The sequence below is a fragment of the Ostrea edulis genome, chromosome 10 (assembly GCF_947568905.1).
Source record: "Ostrea edulis chromosome 10, xbOstEdul1.1, whole genome shotgun sequence".
NCBI classification, from domain to species: Eukaryota; Metazoa; Mollusca; class Bivalvia; order Ostreida; family Ostreidae; genus Ostrea; species Ostrea edulis.
Window position 1 is genome coordinate 10,219,643 of NC_079173.1, and position 24,840 is coordinate 10,244,482.

Genomic DNA, 24,840 nt, shown 5'->3' on the forward strand with positions numbered 1-24,840 from the left:
TGTAAAACTAAGAAAATACATACATTATGCTCTACATATCATCTCTCTTTAACGTTTACATACTAATCTAAAGTCATGAACTCATTTCAAATTCAAAGTTTGAAATTCACCGAAAGCCTCCATACACTTACTGAATGGGATAGAAGTACACAGGGTTTGAACTGGTGCATGCTGGGAAATCATCAATATTAAGTATCTGACAACCACCACAATAACCTATTGATTCTTCCATGAAATGAATATATCGCTTATAAATGTGGATAATATAACAATTTTAATTGTTATAATTGTAATAAGATAATGTTATAAGAACATTTATAACTAACGTTTTGTGATAATTCACTAATATGCCATATGGATACATGTACAAGACAATAAGACAAAAACATAGCAAAGGTTTTAAAATTTTAAAGATTTTAAAATCAATCTTGATTTTTTAATTGTTAACACACAACAGTTTGTATACTTTGAATTTAATTTTTACATGAATTGTATAACATATTATGGATATGTTTACATTATCCACATGCTAAATATATTCATAACCACATAAACTTTCAACTGATTCAGTAATCTAGCATACATCACAAGTAAATAACAATTAAATCAAAAACATAAAATACATTTTTCATTATAAATTAAGCCTACAGAATATATATACAAGTTCATGGATATGCAGTTACAGTCCCGTGGGGATTCGGGTTAAGATAGGTCCTCAGTACCCCTTGCTTGTCGTAAGAGGCGACTAAATGGGGTGGTCCTTCAGATGAGACCGCAAAAACCGAGGCCCCATATCACAGCAGGTGTGGCACGATAAAGCTCCCTCCCTGTTCAAAGGCCGTAAGCGCCGAGCATAGGCCTAGATTTTGCAGCCATTCTCCCACAATGGTGATGTCTCCATATGAGTGAAATATTAAACATTATACAATCAATCACTCAATTGTGGATATACATGAAACTTGATGAGAAATAATTTACAATTTTACACTGCTTTCATAAACAGTACATGTATGCATAACAACAGACATTAAGACAAACAAAACCACGGGTTCAATGAAAGGCGGTCTACAAATTTATGTATCATTTGAACACATTTTATTGCAAATACACAAAAGGACTGCTCATGAACAAATTCTACTCGGAGCTGGTAAAACAATCAGGAAATTGGTTCTTATTTTTTAAGGCAAGTAATGTATGTTTATGGCTACCATGAGATTATACATGTAGACGTCCACCATAACACAGTACTGTATACAGGGAAATATTCGCCCCCTCTTTATTTACGTCCCTTTTGCCCTCGTTGTAACTTGGCAAATTTAAGAGTGGGCGAAACCGTTTTCTCTCACACAATGTATCTTTCTTTTAACACAACTATGTCTGGGCGAATTTAAAACGGGGCGAAATTGTCTGCACGTGTAGGAAGTTAAAATTAACACGGGGCGAAAAGAACCCTGTACACAGTATTTTCTGGCTGACATGCGCTAGAAGTCTATCATCACCAGATATCGCATCATGTTTTGACTTTCTTTGTATATAAGGTACTCGCTACTGCCGAACCTGCTCTTGTTGACGTACTCGGACTGGGACACTGGGGTACCCTGGGGCACCACCACATCTTTACCGTCAAACTTCAATTTTATGTCCTTTTCTGGGTCTGTTAATAACAATGATCAATTCTAATTACATATAATTCTGAGCAAGAACTAGTGAAGATAATGAACAGCATTGTAATCAGGTGCCCAGGACTCCGTGTTTGTGCTGCTCTGGATTTTCCATTCTTTATAGGAGTTTTGAGATTGATCACTGTTTGTTTTGTTTACCTTTTCATCTAAGATTACAAAAGCAGTTCAGCTGATAAAGGAGCACAATTCGTACCCATAAGGATTTCAAACGACTGGTGGAAAACCTGATCACCAAAGGCTACGTAAACATAGTCATTGTCATGAAGAATACAAAATTAAAGAAGGACAAACACGCACCCTGGAAAGATCAGAGGGGATCAGGTTCCTAGGGGGAGTATGTATCCCTCACACGTGTGTGAACCTTATAACGTAGTACTCCATAGTTAAAATCAGTATATAAAAAACGGCCAAACAATTTGTATAAAACAAGCTAGACAACATTGGACCCAGTCATAGCTTGTATTTTAAAATTTGATCATTATAACGACCATATAATTTTCAAAATGCTGACTATAAATGAGGCAGTTGAAACCACTATAACATCAAATTATTTGTCAGTAGCTGCTTAGATTTAAAATCTGATCATATGCAAAACGTGCTTCGTGTATTGAATCAGTTCTTTTGGAGAAACTTTGTCATTTATGTCATAAGAATTTGGGTACGAGTTCTCCTGGTGAAAAACTTTGATAGTTTTTCTGCAGGAGAACTTGTACCCAGATTTATCCGATAAAATGACAAATTTTTGTTTTTCGGGAGAACTCGTACCCAGATATTGATGAGTACGATTTCTCTCGGAAAACTTCATCTAATACCGGTCCTTCGGATGAGACCGCAAAAACCGAGGTCCCGTGTCACAACAGGTGTGGCACGATAAAGACCCTTCCTACTCAAAAGCCGTAAGTGCCGAGCAAAGGCATAAAATTTGCAGTCCTTCACCGGCAATGGTGACATCTTCATATGAGTGAAACAGTCTCGAGAGAGAAGTTAAACAACATACAAAATACAATCAATCTTTATATCTTACCAGGTTCAGTCCATCCCTTTGCGATGACACAGTCGAACCCAGGTGGCGCGGACTTCAATTTACTATTGTCCTTCGTAATTATGTGCTCATTACCCAGGGCTACTTCATTCAGAAACATTATACCTGTCCTTCCAGCACGTTGCACTGAAATATTGATCATTAGATATCTAAAAGGTAAATTGAAAGATTAACTAAATGTTGAGCCATTAAAAACTGGATATTACTTAATCATGTAAGGTGAAGATAACGAACAGTGATCAATCTCACAACTCCTATAAGCAATACAAAATAGATAGTTGGGCAAACACGGACCCCTGGACACACCAGAGATTGAAAAATACATGGGAGATGGAAAACTGAGATTGAAATCATTCTTTAAAAATTTTGTGATCATAGTAATCTACCCTTGTGAAGCGGTCTGTAAATATCGGCTAGTAATAAAGTCCAGGGTTCGATTCCATTTCCGGCCATAAGTTTTCTCATTTCCGGTTAAACTTCTAAAGCACCATAACATTTACTCTAAAGATTCTTTTTCTTGTAATGCACACATTATCGTAAATAATTTTTTTCCTTCTAGTCACACAATTTTCTGGATAATAAACATAACATCTTTAGACTTGATAGTGGGGTATTTTAGGAATTCATACTTGCAAAATAAGAATCCTTTTACTCCAAAAAACAAACCCATTTCCCCCAAATGTTGCTGAAGTAATTACGTACCGTCATTGTTCTAGAATAAAATTAGAATTTGCTGCAAATAAGTAAAGAATGCGGTTAGAGATTAATAGAATACTTCATTATTACAAGGTTGGATGGGGAATTCCCCTTCGGGAAGAAGAAACGAGGCTTTTGCCGAGGTGGAATTTCCCTACCCCACAATAGCAAATAATAAATGATTATTTTTCTCAGATTTTATCCAATTTAATGTATAGTTTAGTGTATAAATCCAGCATGGTTCGCGGATTTAGGTAGACATCTGAGGCACTGACTGATGGCTGAGCCAAGGGCTTATCGGGACTTGTAACGACGACCAGATAAGAACCTTTTTCAGTTTTGGAAAAAGGAAAAAGTCGCAGGGAGCTAGATCTTGGGAGTATGGTGGGTGTGGCAAGACTGTGACCTTCTCCCACTTCAAAAATTGCTTTACAAGCTCAGATGCATGTGATGGAGCATTATCATGAAGTAGACGAACATGCTTAAATCCTGACACAGGTCGTCGTTTATAATACTATTTCTCGAGCTTTTTTAGTATAACATCTCGGTAATACCGACCTGTAACACTTTTGCCCTTCGGCGCCGGAATTTGTACGGCTATACCATCACATGAGAAGAATATGCAATAAAGAACGCTCTTTGTGCTTATGGTTCTTTTGGCAACTACAGGTCTTCTACCGTGTTTAGTTAGCCATATTTTGTTACTGGTTCGAAATAGTGAACCCATGTTTTGGCACCAGTAACAATGTTTGCAAATTGATTTTGATTGAATTTGGGAAACATTTTTGGGCAATTGCTTAGCGGTTTGTACTCCTACCCATTTTGGCCATCTGTCAATATATGCGGTATCCATCTGACAGAACTCTTTCATGCTTTCAAAATACGCTTCAAAATGAAATGCACCCGCTATAGCGATATGCCAACAGCTTTGGCAATATCACGAATCGTGTATCTGCCATCACTTTAAATTATTTCCCTGACTTATGAGACATTTGCCTTGCCTGTTACAGTCACAGGTCGGCCAGATTTTGATGCATCTTTGACGGACTTTGTGCCCGTCAGAAATTTCTTTCTCCACCTACGAACTGTCTCATACGATACATTATCAGACCCATAAACTTCCCCAAATCAGTAAAAATCTGCATTACTGAATGACCGAGTTTTGTGCGAACTTTTATATAAGCTCTAATTTCTTCAATATTCTCAACCCGTTTCCCAACCATTGTTACAACAGTGGTCAACGACCGGCTCTATTAAATTGACTCTAAGTTGAAAACGATGTGGAACTAAAGGTTCGTGTTTATACCATTGGAAATTATTGAATAGAGCTATTCAAGAGTACCATCATCCACGAAATCGTGCAAGGCGTTATCGCGCTTTGGTACTATACACATTACATATCGAACAGCCCTAGCAGACAGTCAAAAAGAGCATACACGAAAATGGTTTTAAACATTATGTTTAACCAAAAAAAATATAATAAAATGAATAAATAAAATAAGAATAAAACTAAAACCTAAATGCTGTTCCTAACAATGGTATCATATGAAAATCAAAAGTTGATGTAAACAACACAAAACGTTTTTAAAATTCCACCTTTTAGCGTAAATCATAAAAATACAAGACGTCATAATAAATGTTGTAGCAATGCAAGATGGAAAAATGTCTCATGGCTGTTTCACATGGGTAATGTCGATCTCACACTGGTGATAGTGTGATAAAGAAAAATCTCACATGGCTGTCTCACATGGGTAATGTCCATATCACACTGATGATAAAGGGAAAAAAAGAAATCTCACATGGCTGTCTCACATTAGTAATGTCGATCTCACACTGCTGATAATGTTAGAAAGATCTCACATGGCTGTCTCATATGGACAATTTCGATATCACACTGCTGATAATGTGAAAAGAAAAATCTCACATGGCTGTGTCACATGGGTAATATCGATCTCACACTGGTGATAATTGAAAATAGTAATTAAATTCAACTTTGTGCTAAAATCTCAGCAAGGGTGATCATCGTGATTTTTACAAATTCCTTACAATATACTGTAAACCTTATTACACCTCAAATCGTTGCCCATCTCAAATCGTCACCGGCGACGATTTGGGATGACATTTCACCTCAAATCGTCGTCCAGCATCCCAAATCGTCACTCCGGCGACGATTTGGGACGAGATTTCACTATCATTAGGGGCGACGATTTGGGATGTACAATAGTACACCCCAAATCGCCGCCCGTCCTAAATCGTTGCCCGCCAATATTTCATTGACGATTTTAGGATAGATTACACAGAAGTTATTTTATTGTACCCCCTCTTATATGGGGATACATAGGTTCACTTTGTCTGTTTGTCTGTTACTCATATCTCTGGTGTTTGTCGACCTCTTGAGCTAATTTTTTTATGCAGATTACAAGTGGCCCTCTGACATGCCTCCCAAAAACGAAATTTCTGGAATGAGAGCTTTAAAAACCGCTGAGAGCTGTGCACAGTGTTCAACAATTCTGCAATATCTCTGATTGTTTGTGAATCGATATGTGGGTTACATGTGTTCTTAGCATGTGCTCCCCGTAACATTAAATCTCTTGATCGCGAGCTGTAATCATAGCGTTTCGACTGTCACCCTGGTGTTAGTGAACCGATTGAACTGAAAGTTTGTATGTAGGTTATATGGGATTAAACACATAGGTTTCAATTATTTGTTTGTTCATTTACTTATTTAAAGAAACTGTTTCTCGAGGTTTTTGAGAGTGTCCAAGCGACGGGAGAGTGTCCAAACGGCGGCTAACAGACGTAATCTGAGGTCACTAACACATCTGCGGTGCACAAGAGCTAACAACCCCTTGAATGACCTTACAACAAAAGGCAAATTTATTTATTGTCGGACATCTCTCTCTCTCTCTCTCTCTCTCTCTCTCTCTCTCTCTCTCTCTCTCCCTCTCTCTCTCTCTCTCTCTCTCTCTCTTATTTTTTTTTCTCTCGATCGAGGACTGAACGAAAAAAAAAATCATATAGACAATGACACCACCACCACCAACAACAACAAATAAAACTCTTTCAATAGCAACAACACGATTACCAACCAAAACATCAATAACAAATACTGTGATCATAATATTTTTTTTAAAAGATTATACAACAGAACAAGTACAGGTCGAAGTAGAAGATTAAAATGTATTGCTTATAGGGTCCAGAGAACCTTTTGTGGTCATAGCTGGACCATAGAAACGAAAGAAGAAAAAGAAGACGAAGAATTAGAAGAAGAAAGAGAATGAGGAGAGGAGAAGGAGTTAACAAACAAGGCCAGTTTGTATGTAAATGTTGCAACAAGGGGGGACGACAATTTGGGGTGTGAGGTTATGCCCAAATCGTCCCCGGCTACGATTTGGTACGGGCGACAGTTTGGGGTGTTACATAGGAAACCCCAAATCGCCGCCCATCACAAATCGTAGCCGGCGACCATTTGGGACGGACGACGATTTGGTGTGTAACAAAAGTCTCTGAGATCAGGCCTGGATTTCTCGAAATAGATTTAAGACAAAACGTGGACTTAAATCTGAGATTTTACTCAAAGTCTGACTATTCAAACAAAATGCTCGGCGCTTACAGCCTTTGATCAGAGAGGGATCATTATCGTGCCACGCCTCTTGTAACACGGGACTCGGATTTGGCGGTGTCATCTTAATGATTGGCCCATTCAGTCACCTCTTATGACAAACTAAGGACCTATTCTAACCCAGATCCCCACAGGATTAAATGAGTAAGAATATTTACTTTGGCAACTATATGTAATTTGTAAGGTGGTTCACTACACCCTGAAATAGTTTCTCAAATCAGTACGAATTGATTTAATCATAAAAAGATATGATGATATATAATAATTATATAGGCAAGAAAGGCAGAAAATATGCAAAGGATAAAAACATTATTTTCAAAAAAATTATTTCCAACACGTATGAACAAAATACTCTGGCGGATTTGAACTCAAGATCTGCGGTTCACCAGCCCAATGCTTTAACCACTGAGCTACGATGATAGACAAAGAAGTCGATCGATACAAATAATTTCACAAAACATTTAAATCGCCATCCTGTGTCGTAGTGTTATAAAGAGTATAAGCTTTAGTGTAATGAACTACCTTAACCACAGTAATTGTCTAGTACATATAAGAAACAACATGAGCGTGAAAATACATATTTAAAAAAGTGGTCTACATGTATCTGGACATACAACTTCTTACCGTATGAAGCAGATTCTCTATGTTCGGAAGCAAAATAAATTCCCCTTCCGACACGTCCACCGCTGTGAGGCATGATCCGGAGTCCACGCTTCAAGATGGCAGCAATCACTGCAATATTGGTGCCGTGCCAGAGCAGCTTCCTGTTTGATATTTTGTCGTGTCTTTTAAATCTCTCCTCCTGAAATGTTAAAGAAAATGTTTTCTTTATCATTATCACTATGTATTTGTTTTAATTGTTTTAAATTCTATGGTCGTTATAACGATCTAGTTCGTCAATACAACCTCGCATTGGGTCAAATGCTGTCTGGCGTGTTTCATACCGATTGTTAAGCCGTTCTTGGCACACTGATTTTGACTGCGGATAACTCCGTTTACCTGATCAGGATATGGGGCTCACGGCGGGTGTGACCGGTCAACAGGGGATTCTTACTCCTCCTAAGCACCTGATCCCACCTCTGGTGTGTCCAGAGGTCCGTGTTTGCCCAAATATCTATTTTGTATTGCTTGTAGGAGTTATGAGATTGATCACTGTTCGTTATCTTCACCTTGCTTTTAAACTTTTATATCCCATTAGACACAGTTTGGAATTGCATTATTTCTATTTCAGTGTAAAACTTATATACCCTATTGTAGCTGGAATTTAATCCCGGGGACCATTATTTCAACACAGTTGAATATACGCTCTATAGAAGATTCTAGCTATTGAGAAGATTTTTAAAATGCTCCACCCTATTTTTGTATTTTCTTGACTATCTCCCCTTCGAAGGTAACAATGGCCCTTCACTTAAAACTGTAACAGAAAAAACAAAACTTGAATTGCCTGTACCCAAGGATAATTTGTGTTAAGTTTGGTTCAAATTGGCCAAATGATTCTGAAGAAAAAGTCCAAATTTTTAAAAGTCTACCTAAGGACAGACGGACGGACAGACGCCGGACAAAAAGTAATCAGAATAGGTCACTTGAACTATCAGCTCAGATGACCGAAAGCAACAACGATGATGCGAACAACCTTAAACAAATACCTCCTCATCTCTTCTCATGGACCAGATATACTTGATTTTAGGCCCTCTCCATAATAGATTCCATACTCCTTTGTTAAATTCACCAGTTTCTCGTGCGTAAGTCTCCAAAACCTTAAATAGCGAGTAAATTGTATCATGAAAGTTTCTAAACCTTAACATTAAGTATCAATGAAGGTCTACAAAACCTTAAAATTAAGTATCGATACATTTTATCATGAAAGTCTGCAAACCTTAAACATTAAGTATTGATGCACTATATCTGGAAATACTCTAAAGTCTAAACCTTATCATTAAGTATCAATAAATTGTATCATGAAAGTCTATAAAACCGTAAACATTAAGTATTGATACATTATATCAGGAAATACTCTAAACCTTAACATTAAGTATCAATATATTGTATCATGAAGGTCTACAAAACCTTAAAAATCAAGTATCGATACATTTTATCATGAAAGTCTTCAAAATTTTAACATTAAGTATTGATGCACATAAGTCTATGTTTTAAAATATTGGTTTCATTACTTACCTGATAACACAGCCACAGCTTGTAACCATGACTTTAATAGTCCAAGCAGACACATAATCCCTGATTCACTACCCTTAGTTAACAATTTTGGAAGGGATTATATTTCGTAACAGAAAGGTTTCTTTATCCTTTAGAAACTTTAATTTTATTATAAAATTTGTCTTGCTTAAAGTCAGCATTTCGCAAATTCTATGGTTGTTATAACGATCTAGTTTGCCAACACAAGCTATTGTTGGGTCAAATGCTGTCTGACGTGCTTCATACCGATTGTTAGACCGTTCTTGGCACACTGATTTTGACTACGGATAACTTCGTTTACCTAATCAGAATATAAGGCTCATGGCGGGTGTGACCTGTCGACAGGGGATGCTTACTCCTCCTTGGCACCTGATCCCACCTCTGGTGTGTCCAGGGGTCTGTGTTTGCCCAATTCTTCATTTTACATTCCTCTATGGGAGTTGTGAGATTGATCACTATTCGTTATCTTCATCTTTCATTTACATTTCCTAGTTTCAGCGCAGATTAAAAAGTTTACTTCTCAAACAGATTTAGCAAAACGGGTACTTTTATTTTAGCTATTAGCACTCATCGGCTTGTTAACTAACATATAAACACATACCTTAAATTCCTTGGATTTAGGATCAACAAGTTTCAAGTCGCACTTCAAAAGCTCATATTTCACATCCAGGGGATGGGGCAGTTTAGTCAATCCCTTTGTAAGAAAATTTTAAAAATAATTATTTCATATTAATTATACAATACTTAATTCTAGCAGTTCTTGTATATTTATTACATTTCTTGTATATATTATTATGCTCACTCATTCTAGATACCCGATGAAAGGTGAAGATAACGAACAGTGATCAATCGCACAACTCCTATAAGCAATACAAAAAACAGTCTAGGGCAAACACGGACCCCTGGACACACCAGAGGTGGAAGCAGTTTCCTAGGAAGAGTAGGCACCCCGGAAGTCCATGTTTGTCCTTTTCTCCATATTGCATTCTTTATATTATGAGATTGTTCACTGTTCGTTGTCGTCACGTTTTATAAAGACTAGATAATATATACTTACCGCAACAAATTTTTCTTCCTCCTTCTCTAGACTCTGTGCAATTTCTATGTCACTCAAGACCTTAATTATAAGTAAAAGAAGAAAATATATTTCAACATGAATGTATGACATGTTAAGAACATATTCTTTGTTTTATTTACCCCCCTCTCTACTGACGAGGATCCCTCACTCTTAAATGAGATGTCATCAGCTGTAGGTGAAGTACCACGAATTTAGATCTACGCTTAGTGCTTAGGGCTGTAGCAGTTATGGTTCTTTAACGTACAAACGCGAGACGGGACCTTTGTTTAAAAGTTCATACCCAAATTACCCATAATTCCCACTTCTAAAAGCTGAGCGTTTGTCGAAGGACAAACAACGTATTGACGTTTGCAATAACATATAAATACTGTACATGAAAATGTGATATTCCGTAGGAAATAAACGCCATGGTCCATTAATTGAGACCTTCATCAGGTAACTACCAACAGTATGTCGTATTTTCGTCGGATAATGTCCTGTGTGTCTATCAAAGGTGGAACTTTCCTTCCAAAATCATGAGGGATGACGGTGTAGAACTTGGAAGAAAGCTCCGTCATTTTCTGGCGATTTGTGGATTCCACAGCTTTCTCAAGCTCTTCCAAGACCTCAAAGCCTTTCGCGAGCTGGGTCTTACTCAACTTCCCTAATGGCATTCTATTCACATCTTAAATAGTAACATTTTACTTTATAAAATAGTATAATGAAACACAGTTCCAATGACTAATAGTTCATTCTTTCGTCCATACATTGAAATATTTCTGTATCAGAAGTCTGAAAATGATGCATTGAAATTGCGTGTTCATCCATGCAAAATTTAAGGATTCATTGGGATCGATTTATCACTATATAATCAAAGAAGCTTAGTAAGTGAAAAGTGAAGATAACGAACAGTGATCAATCTCATAACTCTTTTAAGCAATACAAAATAGATAGTTGGGCAAACACGGACCCCTGGACACACCAGAGGTGGGATGAAAGTCTAGCGTATATAGAGAATCCTATCCATCAATAAGGCTTGATCCAATTATTCGTAAACTTTGTTGGGTAGGAAAATTGGATTTCGATTGTTAGTCACAATAGTTTTAATTGAAACCTTCTGGCAGAGCAAAGGTTTTTTTCCTTCATATTCTCTGTATCCATAAAATGTAAGGAAAATTTACATATATACGAAATTAATATCACTTTGCTTATTTCATTCTCAGTTGTTTATATCTATCTTGATATGATTTATAACATTGATCACTGTTTGCTAACTTCACTTCTTTATGCAAATTTAGGAGAGAGGCAGCCTCGTTATCATTCTCACCAACATCTTAGATGCAGAGGAATTTTTTTATTTCTTTAAACAACGAAACATAAAGTGCTTGTAGGCAAATTCAAGTGTATGACATTTTGGATCAAGCCTTGGGGAAGCCCTATCTCCATCACTCCTTGATGTATTTTAAAATTTACCTAAATCGAAACTCTTCATGGCGTTTTTAAACATGTCACGGTCGAAAACCAGCTTCAATAGAGCCTGGGTAGGGGCATCCAAAGTACACTTCTCAGTCGGTACAGGGGGCTTAGACGCTGCCTACACCCAAAATAAAATCATTTAGTGAAAAAGAAACCAGGAATCAAATTCAACATATCAAAGACAGTACATAATAAAGCTGTTCAAGCGTCTCCTTGACAGAGACAAGTATCTTTCTATATTGCAGCTGTACATGACACAGATACATATGTAATTATTCGTCATACATTGTACACAAGCATTTACTATCTTTTTCATTTCAAACACATTCAGTACATATTTAAATCACTGTAATAAGTTTTAGTTATTATCATTCATAAATGTGAATGATTATCATTGATAAATGTTAATGTATCTGAAAATAGATTGAATGAAGATCGAAACATATCAATCTACATGTAGATGTTAATCAATTTGATTGACTTTGAATCATATTACAATTATGGAATGACATTTATTTAGTTCTACGGTTGAAACTATTAAGTGAATGAATGAAAATATACATTACATGTGCATTGCTCCCTAATGTAGCTGTACCCATTTTTAATGTAAATTTAACATGTTTACTTGAAAAGAAACTAGTACCCATACATTCATATGTACTACATGTAAATCATTACTACACTATGCCGTATATGTGTATTCTGACTATGCATCTCCTTGGTTCATACCTACCATCACACTGGTGTATCAAACAGGCGTTTATCTGAACAAGACATAGGGCTCACAGCGGGTGTTAACGGTCGACAAGGGATGTTTACTCCTCCTAGGCACCGGAGTCCACCTCTGGTGTATCCAGGAGTCCGTGTTTGCCCAACTATATATTTTGCATTGCTTATAGGAGTTATGAGATTGATCACTGTTCGTTATCTTCACCTTTATAGGAGTTATGAGATTGATCACTGTTCGTTATCTTCACCTTTCATCATACTGGTGTATTCTACAGAGGTGCATTAATCAGTACTTTGTACAGAAAGGCGTATTTTTAAGGTGTATTCTGAATTTCTAGTTAAACGTAATTGACATGATTTGACATAAATATAGTATGTTCACACCTCTCATAAACTCATGTGTCCACATAGTACTGATTTTATCTAGCTTCAGAGATACGCCTAAATTTATAAGGAAATCAATACGCGTACAAACATTGAGAAAATATGTGGCCAACATTTCGTACAAGTTCTCTTTAAAAACCACTTAAACACTTCACTGGATAGGTTCAGAAAACTCAACAAGGGAGCAACAAATACTGTAGGTTCATCATTGTTTGTGAGCATCACATTCGATGACGTTTCCAAAAACTAGGCTTATTGAATTGATACGTGAGTTTCGTACCAACCACTTCATTTACTGCAACTTGCTGATACCCACTTATATAAATGAATCACTTAACATTTGCTGACATCTGCATACCCACGTATCATTACATGCATGAGTCACTTAAACAATTACTAGAACCTGCTGGAAACCACTTACATATATGAACCACTTGAACAATTATTAGAACCTGCTGGAAACCACTTACTTACATAAACCATTTAAACAATTACTAGAATATGCTGCAAACCACTCACATACATGAACCACTTAAACAATTATTAAAATCTGCTGCAAACAACTTACTTGCATGAACCACTTGAACAATTATTAGAACCTGCTGGAAATCACTTACATACATGAACCATTTAAACAATTGATATAACCTGCTGGAAACTACATGCATACTTGAATAACGTACACATTTACTCAATGTAAAACTTATACGGTACCAATTTTGATGCACCAGATGCACATTTCGACAAATAATGTCTCTTCAGTGATCCCCAAGCCGACATATTGGAAATTCGAAATAACAATAAACTTGTAAGAACTAAAAAAAACAACAGAGTCCCAAAGACTGGAGTCAAATTCGTCTAAGGATCAGAGCTATGCATGAAGGAGGTAATCCTTAATTTTGAAATGAATTTCTAACTTTTATCACAGCAATTATATATACATCCGTATTTTCAAGCTAGTAACGAAGTACTTAGCTACTGAGCTGTAGAGTATCAGCCCATCAATCTGGCTTATAACCACATACATGAACCATTTGAAATATACTTGAACCTACTGAAAACCATTTACAAATATTAATCACTTAGGAATTTACTGGAATTTGCTGAAAACCACTTATACATATGATTAATGTCTGAAATATGTATTTGGACCTTTACGGAATTTCATGTACACATACATGTACATGTACCACCATGCAAATATTTACTGGAACTTACGAAAAGCCTTCACATATAATATTTATACGACAATAGCTTTTGGTCCACTCCGCGCGCTCCTCACAAGGTGTTTGTGGGAGAGTGAAGTGGACTGACAACCCTTGACTTGTGGGGATGCTTACATACACAAGTCATTTTAACATTCATTGAAATTAGCTGATTCTTACTTGAGTGTCGTCCTCATCTTCTAAAGACATTTCAATGAGGGTGTACTTCCCTGGAACTGGGCTAAAGCTGTCTCTATTCACCCACTTATTTTGGGTCTTTTCTTGGAATTTTTTGGTGAAATCCTTGATTGCTGGTTCGGCGGAGCCAAATGGTCCCTTCATTGCATTGGCTCCAGGTTCTCCCTGTGAATTTCATTTATAGTTATTTAAATAATGTTCAATTTAGTGTTCAGTTGGTTTTATTCAAAACTCCGGTACTACCAGGGGTCCGTGTTTGTCCTACTCTTAATTTTGCATTCTTCGCAGGCGTTATGAGATTTATCACTGTACTATTATTTTCACTTTTCCGCCTACTGATTTCAAGAATAAGATAAGAATGAACATTTTTTTTTTATGCAAATGACATTACATGCCAGATACACATGCATATTTCATGATTACATTTTCTTACAATTATTCATATATTTATTATGTCTGCATTTCTCAAAATAATTATTACCTCTGCATATTCCAAATACAAAATTTAGCATTTTTAAGGTTAATGAATCTGTATGCGTAGCATGCTGGATTGCTACAGTCCAAAGGGATTATCACTTTCATAATCAGAAACACCCTGTGTACCTAGTATGAATATAGCTGAAAATAATGATCTGAAGTCACTTATTTCAAAAAGTTCGAAATTCAGAGAGCTTCGATTTTTCTATTAGCGACAGAACTTCATCTCTATGATGAAGTCTGCAGAAGATTATGCCAGAAGATGGGCTAGATATAAAACAGGAAAACGTAATACCTGGTCAGAATAGATAAAAAGTATGAGACGATTGTGAAAATCTCGTATGGGACACATGGGACAAATTACGTGACATGTATCCTTCTATGTTTAATGGTCCAGAAGTGATGAGAGGGTTGGATGGGTTGCATGGGAGAATGTGTATCGGTATTGGTTCCGGTTGACAGGGATCGTGTCGGTATTCTCTTTGTTTATGGGGCTTATTTTTACACCTGTATCCTGGGCGGACATGTCTTTAGTTCTATATTTGGTTGTCCTGCTTGTATTCCATGTTCCCTTTCGGGGTTCTTCGGGGTCGCGCTTTGGTTTTGACGCATTTGGTGTCCCAGTCGGTGGGATGAATGGATGTGGGTTGCCATGCCTTTGCTGGATTCCAGGACCTCACGGGGATGCATTTCTGTGTTCAGTGGATGTTCTACCGGATCCCTGTCTTTACTCCTCGCAGAGGTGTTGGCTGCTTTGAGGGATATGTTTTGGGCTTGCTGTGCCGTGGTGTGTGCGGGAATGATGTGGATTGTGTGTTGGGTAGGGTGGGGTGTTTTAGGAAGACAGGGAAGGTTTGGTGGGTTCAGGATCGGAGGACTTTTCATGGATTGGCGGCATCGGGACATTTCAGTGGCAATAGAACACGGACATTGCATGCTTTTTAATGTCATTCAAGGGGTTACTTTGTTGTACACCATTCTGTTCTTGCGAGCAAGTGCTCTGAGGTTGATAGTGAGGGGTGCTGGAATTCCTCATTGGCGGTGTCTGTGTTGTCGTTGGAGATCGGGTCCTCCGGCGGTCTGTTGGGGTTACCATGGGCATTGGAGGAGTCTCTGTTTATGGCCTTCGACTCGGCATCTAGGTGTCGACGTTTTGTCTGTTGGCATTGTGTCCCAGTGGACTCGGGTGAAAGACAGTGCGGAGTCTTCCGTGTTTGCTTCGTATTTGGATGTCATATTTGTCATGGATGTTTGCGAAACACTGACGGCTCAGTGTTGTGAGGTGCGAGGGGCGTGGTCTGCGTATGGTAGATTTTGAGTCGAGCCAACCTGCTGGCAGTAGGATGAGGTTGTAGGAGTTTCGGCAATATTGTTTGAAATCGGCTTTTCGTGGGTTCTGTAGCTTGTCGTTGTATCGGGCGCTGTCTGGCGTGTTTTGTGTCGATTTCTTCGCTTGTTTATGTATACTGATTTGAATTGTGGATTATTCCATTTGCATGCCGGGATGTAGGGCTGACAGAGGATGTGGTCGGTCGGCAAGGGACGCTTGTTTCTCCTGAGCACTTAACCCTGCCTCAAGAGTGTCTTAACTTTGTATTCTTTATAAGATTGATGAGATTGATTGCAGTTCATTATCTCCACTTTCATTGCAATGTTTCTTCGCTATAGATGCTTGTTCTAAACAATAGTTTCCCATTTTACCAGTAGCTTCAACTTTCATTACATAAACAAGATTCTTAGTCATCACATTTGTGTGGTCATGGGCATTCTGAATGCCAGGCGGCAGCCTGCAGTATAGAACCACAACAAAGCTATTGGTAAAGCGAGAATTCATTTTACAATAATTTTACTGGTGACCTTGTTTAAGGTCAATACACATCAGCTGGCCATAAACATACTGTAGACAATTATTTCCAAAACATGTCCCATATTCCAAAATGCTTAAGTACACTGTTTGTCATTCAATGGTCATAAGATATGCTTTCAGCTCCATGGAGAAAAAGGGGTATCAATAGCTGACAATCATGAGTATTCATTATGTTCAATAACTCAGAAGAACATGTCCTTAGAATGTTTTTGTATTATGTATGAATCATTCCAATGCTTTCATTGTTGGTATATCACCCATTAAGCAAACTAAGTATCTATTCATTATTTTATAGTCTGCAATTAAGTTTCCTTGTGGGGTTTTTAATGCTAAGTTCATAGGTCACTATTAATTCCCGTTTTACCGAGAAACACCAAAATGATCAAGACACAGTGCTCACGGCGGGTGTGATAGGTCCTAATGGGATGCTAACTCCTTCTGTATACATGGTTCCACCTCTGGTATGTCCAGGGGTCCGTGTTTGCCGAAATCTTTATTTTGTATTGCTTGCAGGAGTTATGAGATTAATCACTGTTCGTTATCTTCACCTTTCATCAGCAAATATTATATGTATATAATAATTATGACAATTTCTTGCCATTCATAAACCCACCACACGTCCCCAACGGTTCCAGGTATAGAACGAGAGAGCGCCAATCTTTTTCAGAATCTGGATGATGTAATATTTGTTGTTGTTGTGACCAATATCTGTCTGGTTCAACAAGCAATCATAATCCTCAAAAACCTACAAAATACACAAAGAAATGTGATTTAACCTTAATTCAGGCTTTAAATTTTGTCTGTGATCAAATAAATAGAATCCCTAATTGTATATAGACAGCCAGACAGATACATAGATACATGCCAATAGATAGATAAATATAGATAGATAGATAAATATAGATAAATAGATAGATAGATAGATAGATAGATAGATAGATAGATAGATAGATAGATGAATAGATAGATAGATAGACAGACAGACAGACAGATAAATAGATAGATAGATAGCGTCATTGTAATCATGCCTCACCACCCCATGTCGTCTTCTTCCTCCAAATGTTCTCAGATACTTTTACTATGCATTAAAGTATAGAAATTCCGAATTTTCCATACTTGCATTTCCCTCTTTTATCCCCTTTTCCCTCTCCATTCCTCTACCCAACTCCTTCTCACCTATTTAACTTACTTCCTTTCACATACTTCTCTCTCTAACCTATTTTATCTTCCTTTTATCCCCTCTGTCCTACCACCCCTGTTCCGCTTTTTCTCTTTTCTCTTTACATGTACCTACCTACATTCCTTTTGCCTTATCTTCATCCTCCCTACTATTCTTCATTCTTTCATTTCTTCTTCATTCTCATTACCCGTCTTCCTTCTTTTCAGATTCTTCTATCATTCCATCTTCCTTTCATCTTCACTCCCCTCCCTCCATCTTTCTTCCTTTCACCTTCACTCCCCTCCCTCCATCTTCCTTCATTTCAACTTCACTCCTCTTCCTCCGTCTTCTTTCCTTTCATTTTCACTCCCCTCGCTCTTCCTTCATTACATTTTAACTCCCCTCCCTCTTCCCATCTTACATTTTTACTTCCGTCCTTCCTTTCATCTTTCCTCACTCCTACTATCATTTTCTTTCTTTAATCTTCTCTCCCTCTCCCTACCCTTCTCTCCTTCTCCCTACCCTTCTCTCCCTCCCCTACCCTTTTCTCGTTCTCCTACCCTTCTTTTCATCTCCCCTACCCTGCTCTCCCTATCCCTACCCTTCTCTCCCTCTCCCTACCCTTCTCTTTATCTCCCTACCCTTCTCTTCATCTCCCTACCCTTCTCTTCATCTCCCCTTCCCCCTACCCTTCTCTCCCTCTCCCTACCCTTCTCTTCATCTCCTTACCCTTCTCTTCATCTCCCCACCCTTCTCTTTATCTCCCCTTCCCCCTACCCTTGTCGTCATCTCCCCTACCCGTCTTCCTCCTTTCCATCTTATGTCACTCCTCCTTATCATTTTCCCTTCCTTTCATCTTTTTTCTCGTCCCTCCCTTTCACCTTATTTTCCCTTCATTTTATCTCCTTTCTCCCTATCCTTATTCCTATAACTTTCTCTCCCTCCTACTACCTTTCTTATCTTTCATCTTTGACTTCACATCCTTTTACCCTGCGTTCATAGTTCATATAGATTCAATCTCTCTCACCTCGTACGTTTTTGCCGCTGGCACAAAACTATCCACCTTGCGTTTCTTATCTTCGGACCTGCTCTCGCTGTCCTTCAGTTTAGCAATGACGTCCTGAGTGGTCGAAGGTTTATCATCCTCTTCTGAGGTACTGGTCTTCGCTTTCTTCCATCCAGTAATTGCTTCGAAGAATCCTACAGCTTTTCGTTTAGGTGTCATCTAAACAAAAACAATGTGGAAGTGAATCTGCTCAAATTACAAACATAGCAGCTTGCTTCACAAATAAAAACACAGAAAAAAACATCAACAAACAGTTATCTCGAGATATATTATTTTGATCATTTTCCCCAGAACAAAACTTCCCCTGTTCAGCATACCTTCATAAAACAAGAGTACCGCAAACGGTATAACATACGCCCGTGGGATAATGAAATTCAACCTGTAAGCACATTATGCACTCTGAATTGATATCATACACATTCTGAATAGAAAAGCTTTCGAGTAGGTCATGGTGCATCAATCAATCTGATTATGTATTTCTCTGAGAGGGAGGTTGCAATATCTGTATCCATGAGAAAAAGTCCATGAAACTTGTTGGCCTACTTTCAGTCCTAAAGTAGGTAAAGATGAACCAATCAAGTTGAAATGTGAACTGATTGTGTATTTCTCTGAGAGGGAGATTGTGACAAAAGAACAAGAGCCACGAATACCCAAATATGGCCCTGTGATTTTGAGTAAAATAAAGTATCTTCATTCCAATATTTCATCATGGTATGAAATAGCTTAGACCTTCTTCTTTATAAATCCAGTGTGTTTTTTCCGCGAAAATTCACGCATATAGAAATTATAACATGCAGAACCCATAACAGTTGTGTTATTTTTGTAAAAGCTGATAATATCCAACAATATGCACCAAAAAATTGGGCAATATCAGTATCCGTAATGAAAAAGTCCGGACAACTGTTTGACCTATGTTGTAGCCCTAACGTTTGCATTAAAGTTTTGGAATCTTCAAGTATATCCCAGGTGAAAGGTGAATATAACAAACAGTGATCAACCTCATAACTCCCACAAGCAATACAAAATAGATAGTTGGGCAAACACGTGTAGAAAACTATGACAGACACAGGTGTAAAACAATTATGGTCTTTCTCTTTAAAAAACCTGTTTCGCAGATCTCCTCAAACATTTTACGTAATAGCTAAATTATCTTTTGAGAGATGATTGGTGGTGACCTGTAGATGTGTCATAAGGTTCCGGAATTTTCATTCCCCCCCCCCCCCCCCTCTGAGGATTAAATGGGGGTTGAACACAACGTTTTGCTAGATACATGTATACCTTATTCACAGAACTCCGCTTACATTTTACGTAGCAGCCAATTCATCTTTTGCAGCCCTTCACCGACAATGGTGACGTCTCCATATGAGTGAAAGATTCTCGCGAGAGGCGTTAAACAATATACAAGCGAACTATGCATGTCCATGTATAAAAACAGGTTTTGTATGTTAAAATAACGGAACAATTCAATCGTCAAAAACATGGGAGGGGGCAGACCAGGTACCATGTCCACCCCAACCCCTGTTTCTACGAGTGTGATATAGCATTAACACAAGTTCAATACCCTGTTAAAATAAATGTACATGCATATACTACTTATTTGCATTTCATTTAATTAAATCCTCAAACAGCTCGAATGGACATGTATTCCTCTATTACATATTGTAGCTATTTTGCCTGGAAGATACCCAGATACATACCAATACAATATTCATCTAACATGGAGAAAAGCAGAAAACTAAGGCGGACACTGAAAATTCTACCATTTTTAAGAATTCATGTCAGCTTTAATGCCAACATGTAATTGTCAGTCTACATAGCTACAGTCTACACCATACAATTGTCAGTCTACAAGGTACACTGTATGTATCCTCAGATGTATACAGTATTACTTGTATATTGTTCATATGTAGACGTCACCATTGCCGGTGAAGGGCTGCAAAATTTAGGCCTATGCTCGGCGCTTATGGTCATTGAGTATGGAGGGATCTTTATCGTGTCACACCTGCTGTGACACGGGATCTCGTTTGGTTTTTTTTTTTCGGTTTCACCCGAAAGACCTCTCCATTTAGTCGCCCCTTACGACAAGCAAGGGGTACTGAGGACCTAGTCTAATCCGGATCCCCAAGGGACAGTTTGTTTATTTATTAAGATTATGACATATCAGGAATACATAATTTATATGAATACATTAAAGTTATCAATAAAATGACCACATGCTTTATAACTATATCATTGATTAAGCTTTTATAAGCTGAAACATGAAATAAGCTTAAATTTATATGAGTTAGATAAGCATATAGGCTTCCAACATGAAATTTATCTATAAAGACGATGACCTGAGGATATCCCTTGAAAGCCTTAGTTGGCCTATTTTCAATCCTCTTCTATGTACCAAAACTTATCTTTAAAGGTATGATTTAATAAAACTTTCAAATTTAAAAAAAAAAGAAGTAAGAATGGATATACATGTATATATAACAAACATAATAAACAACTAATAGTAGAAAAATTCACTACCGGCGAAAGACCATAAACTGAGAATAGAATAAGTCAAAATTTTGATTCCTTTTATCTTAAGATTTATTTAACATAGATGTTTTGTTTTGTTTTTTAAACTGCAGGCTTATAGAATATTCAAATGCAAACATATACTGTAAATTTTATTTGTTTATGAAAATTACTTCAAAAGAATGGATTCGAAATTTAGACGGTCTTCGGGCCTGAGTCTTGTCAACATGTGCTTTTTAAATTCCTTTTTGTATTGAATCTATTTTTTACTTCCTTTTTGTATTGAATCTATTTGTATTGAATCTATTTTTCCCAAATTAAAACTTGCTATTGATGGATTTAATTTCATCTGGAAACGAGTTACAATCCTTAATATCATTATAATAAAAGGTGTCTGACTTTTCGCAACTCTGCATGGAAACAAGAAAAATTAGATTGATAATTTCTTTCTTAAGGTAGCTCATTGCACTAAAATTTTATTTGATGACACGTTAAAACACCTCTTATGAAGTATGATTTCACCATCGAAAGGGTATTTGTGATTTTTCCAGGAATGATAGAAAAGGTGTTTGTGAGATTCTTGAGTCAAAATTTCGCTGTGATTTGGTGCATGATATGAATATCTAATAAAAGATGCCTAAAAGATTCAGATATAAACGTTGTAATTTTTTAGAAAAAATATTTGTGTAAATTGAAAACGTTATTTGTTAATATTTTTTAAATCTACGGATAAAATCTACAAAAAAACATGTCAGTTGGAAAAGAGATATATCGAAGAAATATACTATAAAAAGAATTTGAAACGCAATGACCATATTTTAGATATAATCCCTAAGAGGAGAAAAAAGTACCGATCCCGATCAAAATTGATAGAAATTACTCAAATGATCATATTGTTGCTAATTGTATGCACTGATAATCAAGAAATTAGTTTCCTTTTTAAAGTAATTTAATTTATAAACCATTTTACATCAAGGGAATGTGGTTTTCTGACTACAATGTTCTCTATGACTACCTTTTTATAATTTCGATCGGACGTGGTTCAAATTAGAAAAATCGTAATATTTCTGAATTTTCACCATTTCATTTCAATTTCTTTTTCAAATATATTTCTCTGATATATATTTTTTTTCTAACTAACATGTTTTTTTGAAGATTGTATCCGTCGATTTAAAAATATTAGCAAATAACGTCTATTTGAGTCGTTTAGGCATGTTTTCTTAGATATTCATATTCTGCATCAAACCACAGTGAAATTTGGACTCTAGAGTACCGTATTTGCAAACAAAGTACCTCTTTTATCATTCCGGGATAAATCACAAAAAATTCATATAAAATAGTTGAGAGCTTGTATCACTTTTTTGATGGTGAAATCATACTTCATAAGAGGTGTTTTAACGAGCCATTAAATAAAAATTTAGTGTAATGAGCTACCTTAATTTGATTCACCAGTTCCGATATTTAAATGTTTTCCATATTCAAAGCATGAAGATTTGCGATAAAACGTGGATGTCTGACGTCCACTCCAGGAGCGGATCCAGGAATTGTGGTTACGGGGGGTGCCACTTTATGAGGCAGTAGGTCCAGGGCGAAGCCTTGGTGGGTGTCCAGGAGGCGAAGCCCCCGGAAGCTCCTGGATTTTACAGATTTATGGGGCTTGGAATATTTCTCCTATTAAGTCATTTGTGCTATTTTCTATCATTTTGATAAGGTGAAATTAATAAAATGACCCAAATTTTCAGGGGGTTTTGGAAAAAATTAAATTCTCCCAATAAAGTAATTCAAGTAATCAAAGGATTTTGTCATTCATTTCTCCGGGAGTGGAAGAAATTATTGATTCTTTTATCGTTTAGTACATGATTTTCCGAAACAAGATACCGCTATTTAGCTTAAATTTGCAAAATTTAGGGGGGGGGCGGCTGTGCGCCCCTCTAAATCCGCCACTGCACTCCTCTCTAACGATCATTGGGCGGACGCCGGACGGCATCAAAATGGTTCAAGTGCCCAGGTGAGCTAAACATGTTTGACATGCTAATGATGATGAGTGATAAGGGATAGAATTAATTAAAATAACTTACTCTCAGCTAACAAATGTAATTAGTATAGTGTCCAAATTAACTCGAATCATCAAAATGAAAATTCTTTTATAATTCGGTAGATTTACAAAATGAATGCGTGATATTTTATTTAGAACCAAACTACCAAAATTAAAAGTTTATGCGTTAAAATATAATATTCATGCGGTCTTTAAAAACTTGCAGTTGTCATTAAATGCATGCAGTCGTTTACAAACTGAGCATGAAGTTTATCCACTTAAACATTGGGAATTAAAAATAGCGATTGCAAAATAACAACCGGGACAGGCCTCCATAAGTAGGTCACCCTTTTGTACACCGTGTTTTCACTTACCTTGCTTGATTAAAATACTGTATTGATTACAGGTGTGAAAAATACTGGAACAATCATTGGACGCCGGCCGGTCGGTGTATGTGCATTTGTGTTCTGCTGCCAGTGTCCGTGGCGTGCATTAACAGATATTTGAGGGTATTCGGTCAATGGTTTTGATCGAATGCTTACATGTAGCAACTTGTCAAGACTGGCGATCCACATAGAGTAAATGAATGTATGGTATATGACAAATACGGTTCTAAAATATCTGTCACGTCATACCTTTGTTCTTGCAGTCCAAACGTGTACCTTAATTAGTTATCAATAATACCCAGTCTAACTACAGATATCACAGAGGGACGCCAAGGTTGACTATTTCCAGAAATTAAACAATATAGGAAATTTAACAAATTCAGGATAAGCAAATGCAAACTTTAGGTTGTTACACGTACAAAGAATTAAATAAACCCGTCCGCGAAGATAATTGATTCCATACACTTTTCTCCGCCTCAAGATAGTTTAACACTGTCAAATGTAATAAAGAATTTCTTTATATCAACTTCTGATAAAGAATCACATACATGTAATACTAAAACCAAGATTTACATCTAAGTTATAAATTCTAGGTAAAATTTCAAATCAACATGTATACCATCCACTACCGTGTCTGTAGCAATATCAGATATTGGTCCCAACGTTTTTGATGTTTTGATCTTGACCTTGGGGTTTGACCTGCTTTTATGAAAACGTAACATAGACAATATTTCCCGGTCTATTTAAGGTAAGGTTTTCATATCGTGTATACATATTACAGCATGACCTTTCATTTGATAATATAACCTTTGACCTTGAGAATGTACAGCCGTAGTGCCATAAATAAGTCAACTTCTGTTTATTTTGTCATATCATTGAAAACAACCACTGTTCTAAATCATTTTGATAAAGTTATCAAGATTCAATCTATGGTATCCTGTGCACCATGAACAGCACAAATATTTGCAGTTTCTGATCTGTTGTCTTGTGTTTTCCTGTTTATCCATACACGTACCATATAACTGTAAGAGCACCACACTCAAGGTGTTCGTTCCACT

The 24,840-nt window shown here is 37.0% G+C and overlaps 1 protein-coding gene across 1 annotated transcript; it reads right to left on the reverse strand.

The window, feature by feature from the left end:
* Positions 1-393: 393 nt before the first annotated feature.
* LOC125666779 (protein mono-ADP-ribosyltransferase PARP3-like) lies at positions 394-23,881 on the reverse strand. Its single transcript, XM_048900064.2, has 12 exons — positions 23,771-23,881; positions 18,815-19,012; positions 17,242-17,373; positions 14,267-14,449; positions 11,766-11,886; positions 10,757-10,977; positions 10,293-10,352; positions 9,837-9,929; positions 8,689-8,799; positions 7,667-7,844; positions 2,707-2,850; positions 394-1,654 (listed from the first exon to the last, which is right to left on the reverse strand). Exons 2-12 carry the CDS (start codon positions 19,010-19,012, stop codon positions 1,482-1,484), a joined length of 1,614 nt encoding a protein of 537 aa, XP_048756021.2. The 5' UTR covers positions 23,771-23,881; the 3' UTR covers positions 394-1,481.
* Between the last annotated feature and the right edge of the window lie 959 nt (positions 23,882-24,840).

Bases quoted from the DNA above. Each gene is read 5' to 3' on its own strand.
- LOC125666779 (XM_048900064.2), bottom strand. From the start codon at position 19,012: ATGACACCTAAACGAAAAGCTGTAGGATTCTTCGAAGCAATTACTGGA. The intron at 17,374-18,814 runs GTGAGAGAGATT...TGTATTTTGTAG, and splicing joins CAGCGGCAAAAACGTACGAG to GTTTTTGAGGATTATGATTG. The intron at 2,851-7,666 runs GTAAGAAGTTGT...TCAATATTTCAG, and splicing joins TAGAGAATCTGCTTCATACG to TGCAACGTGCTGGAAGGACA.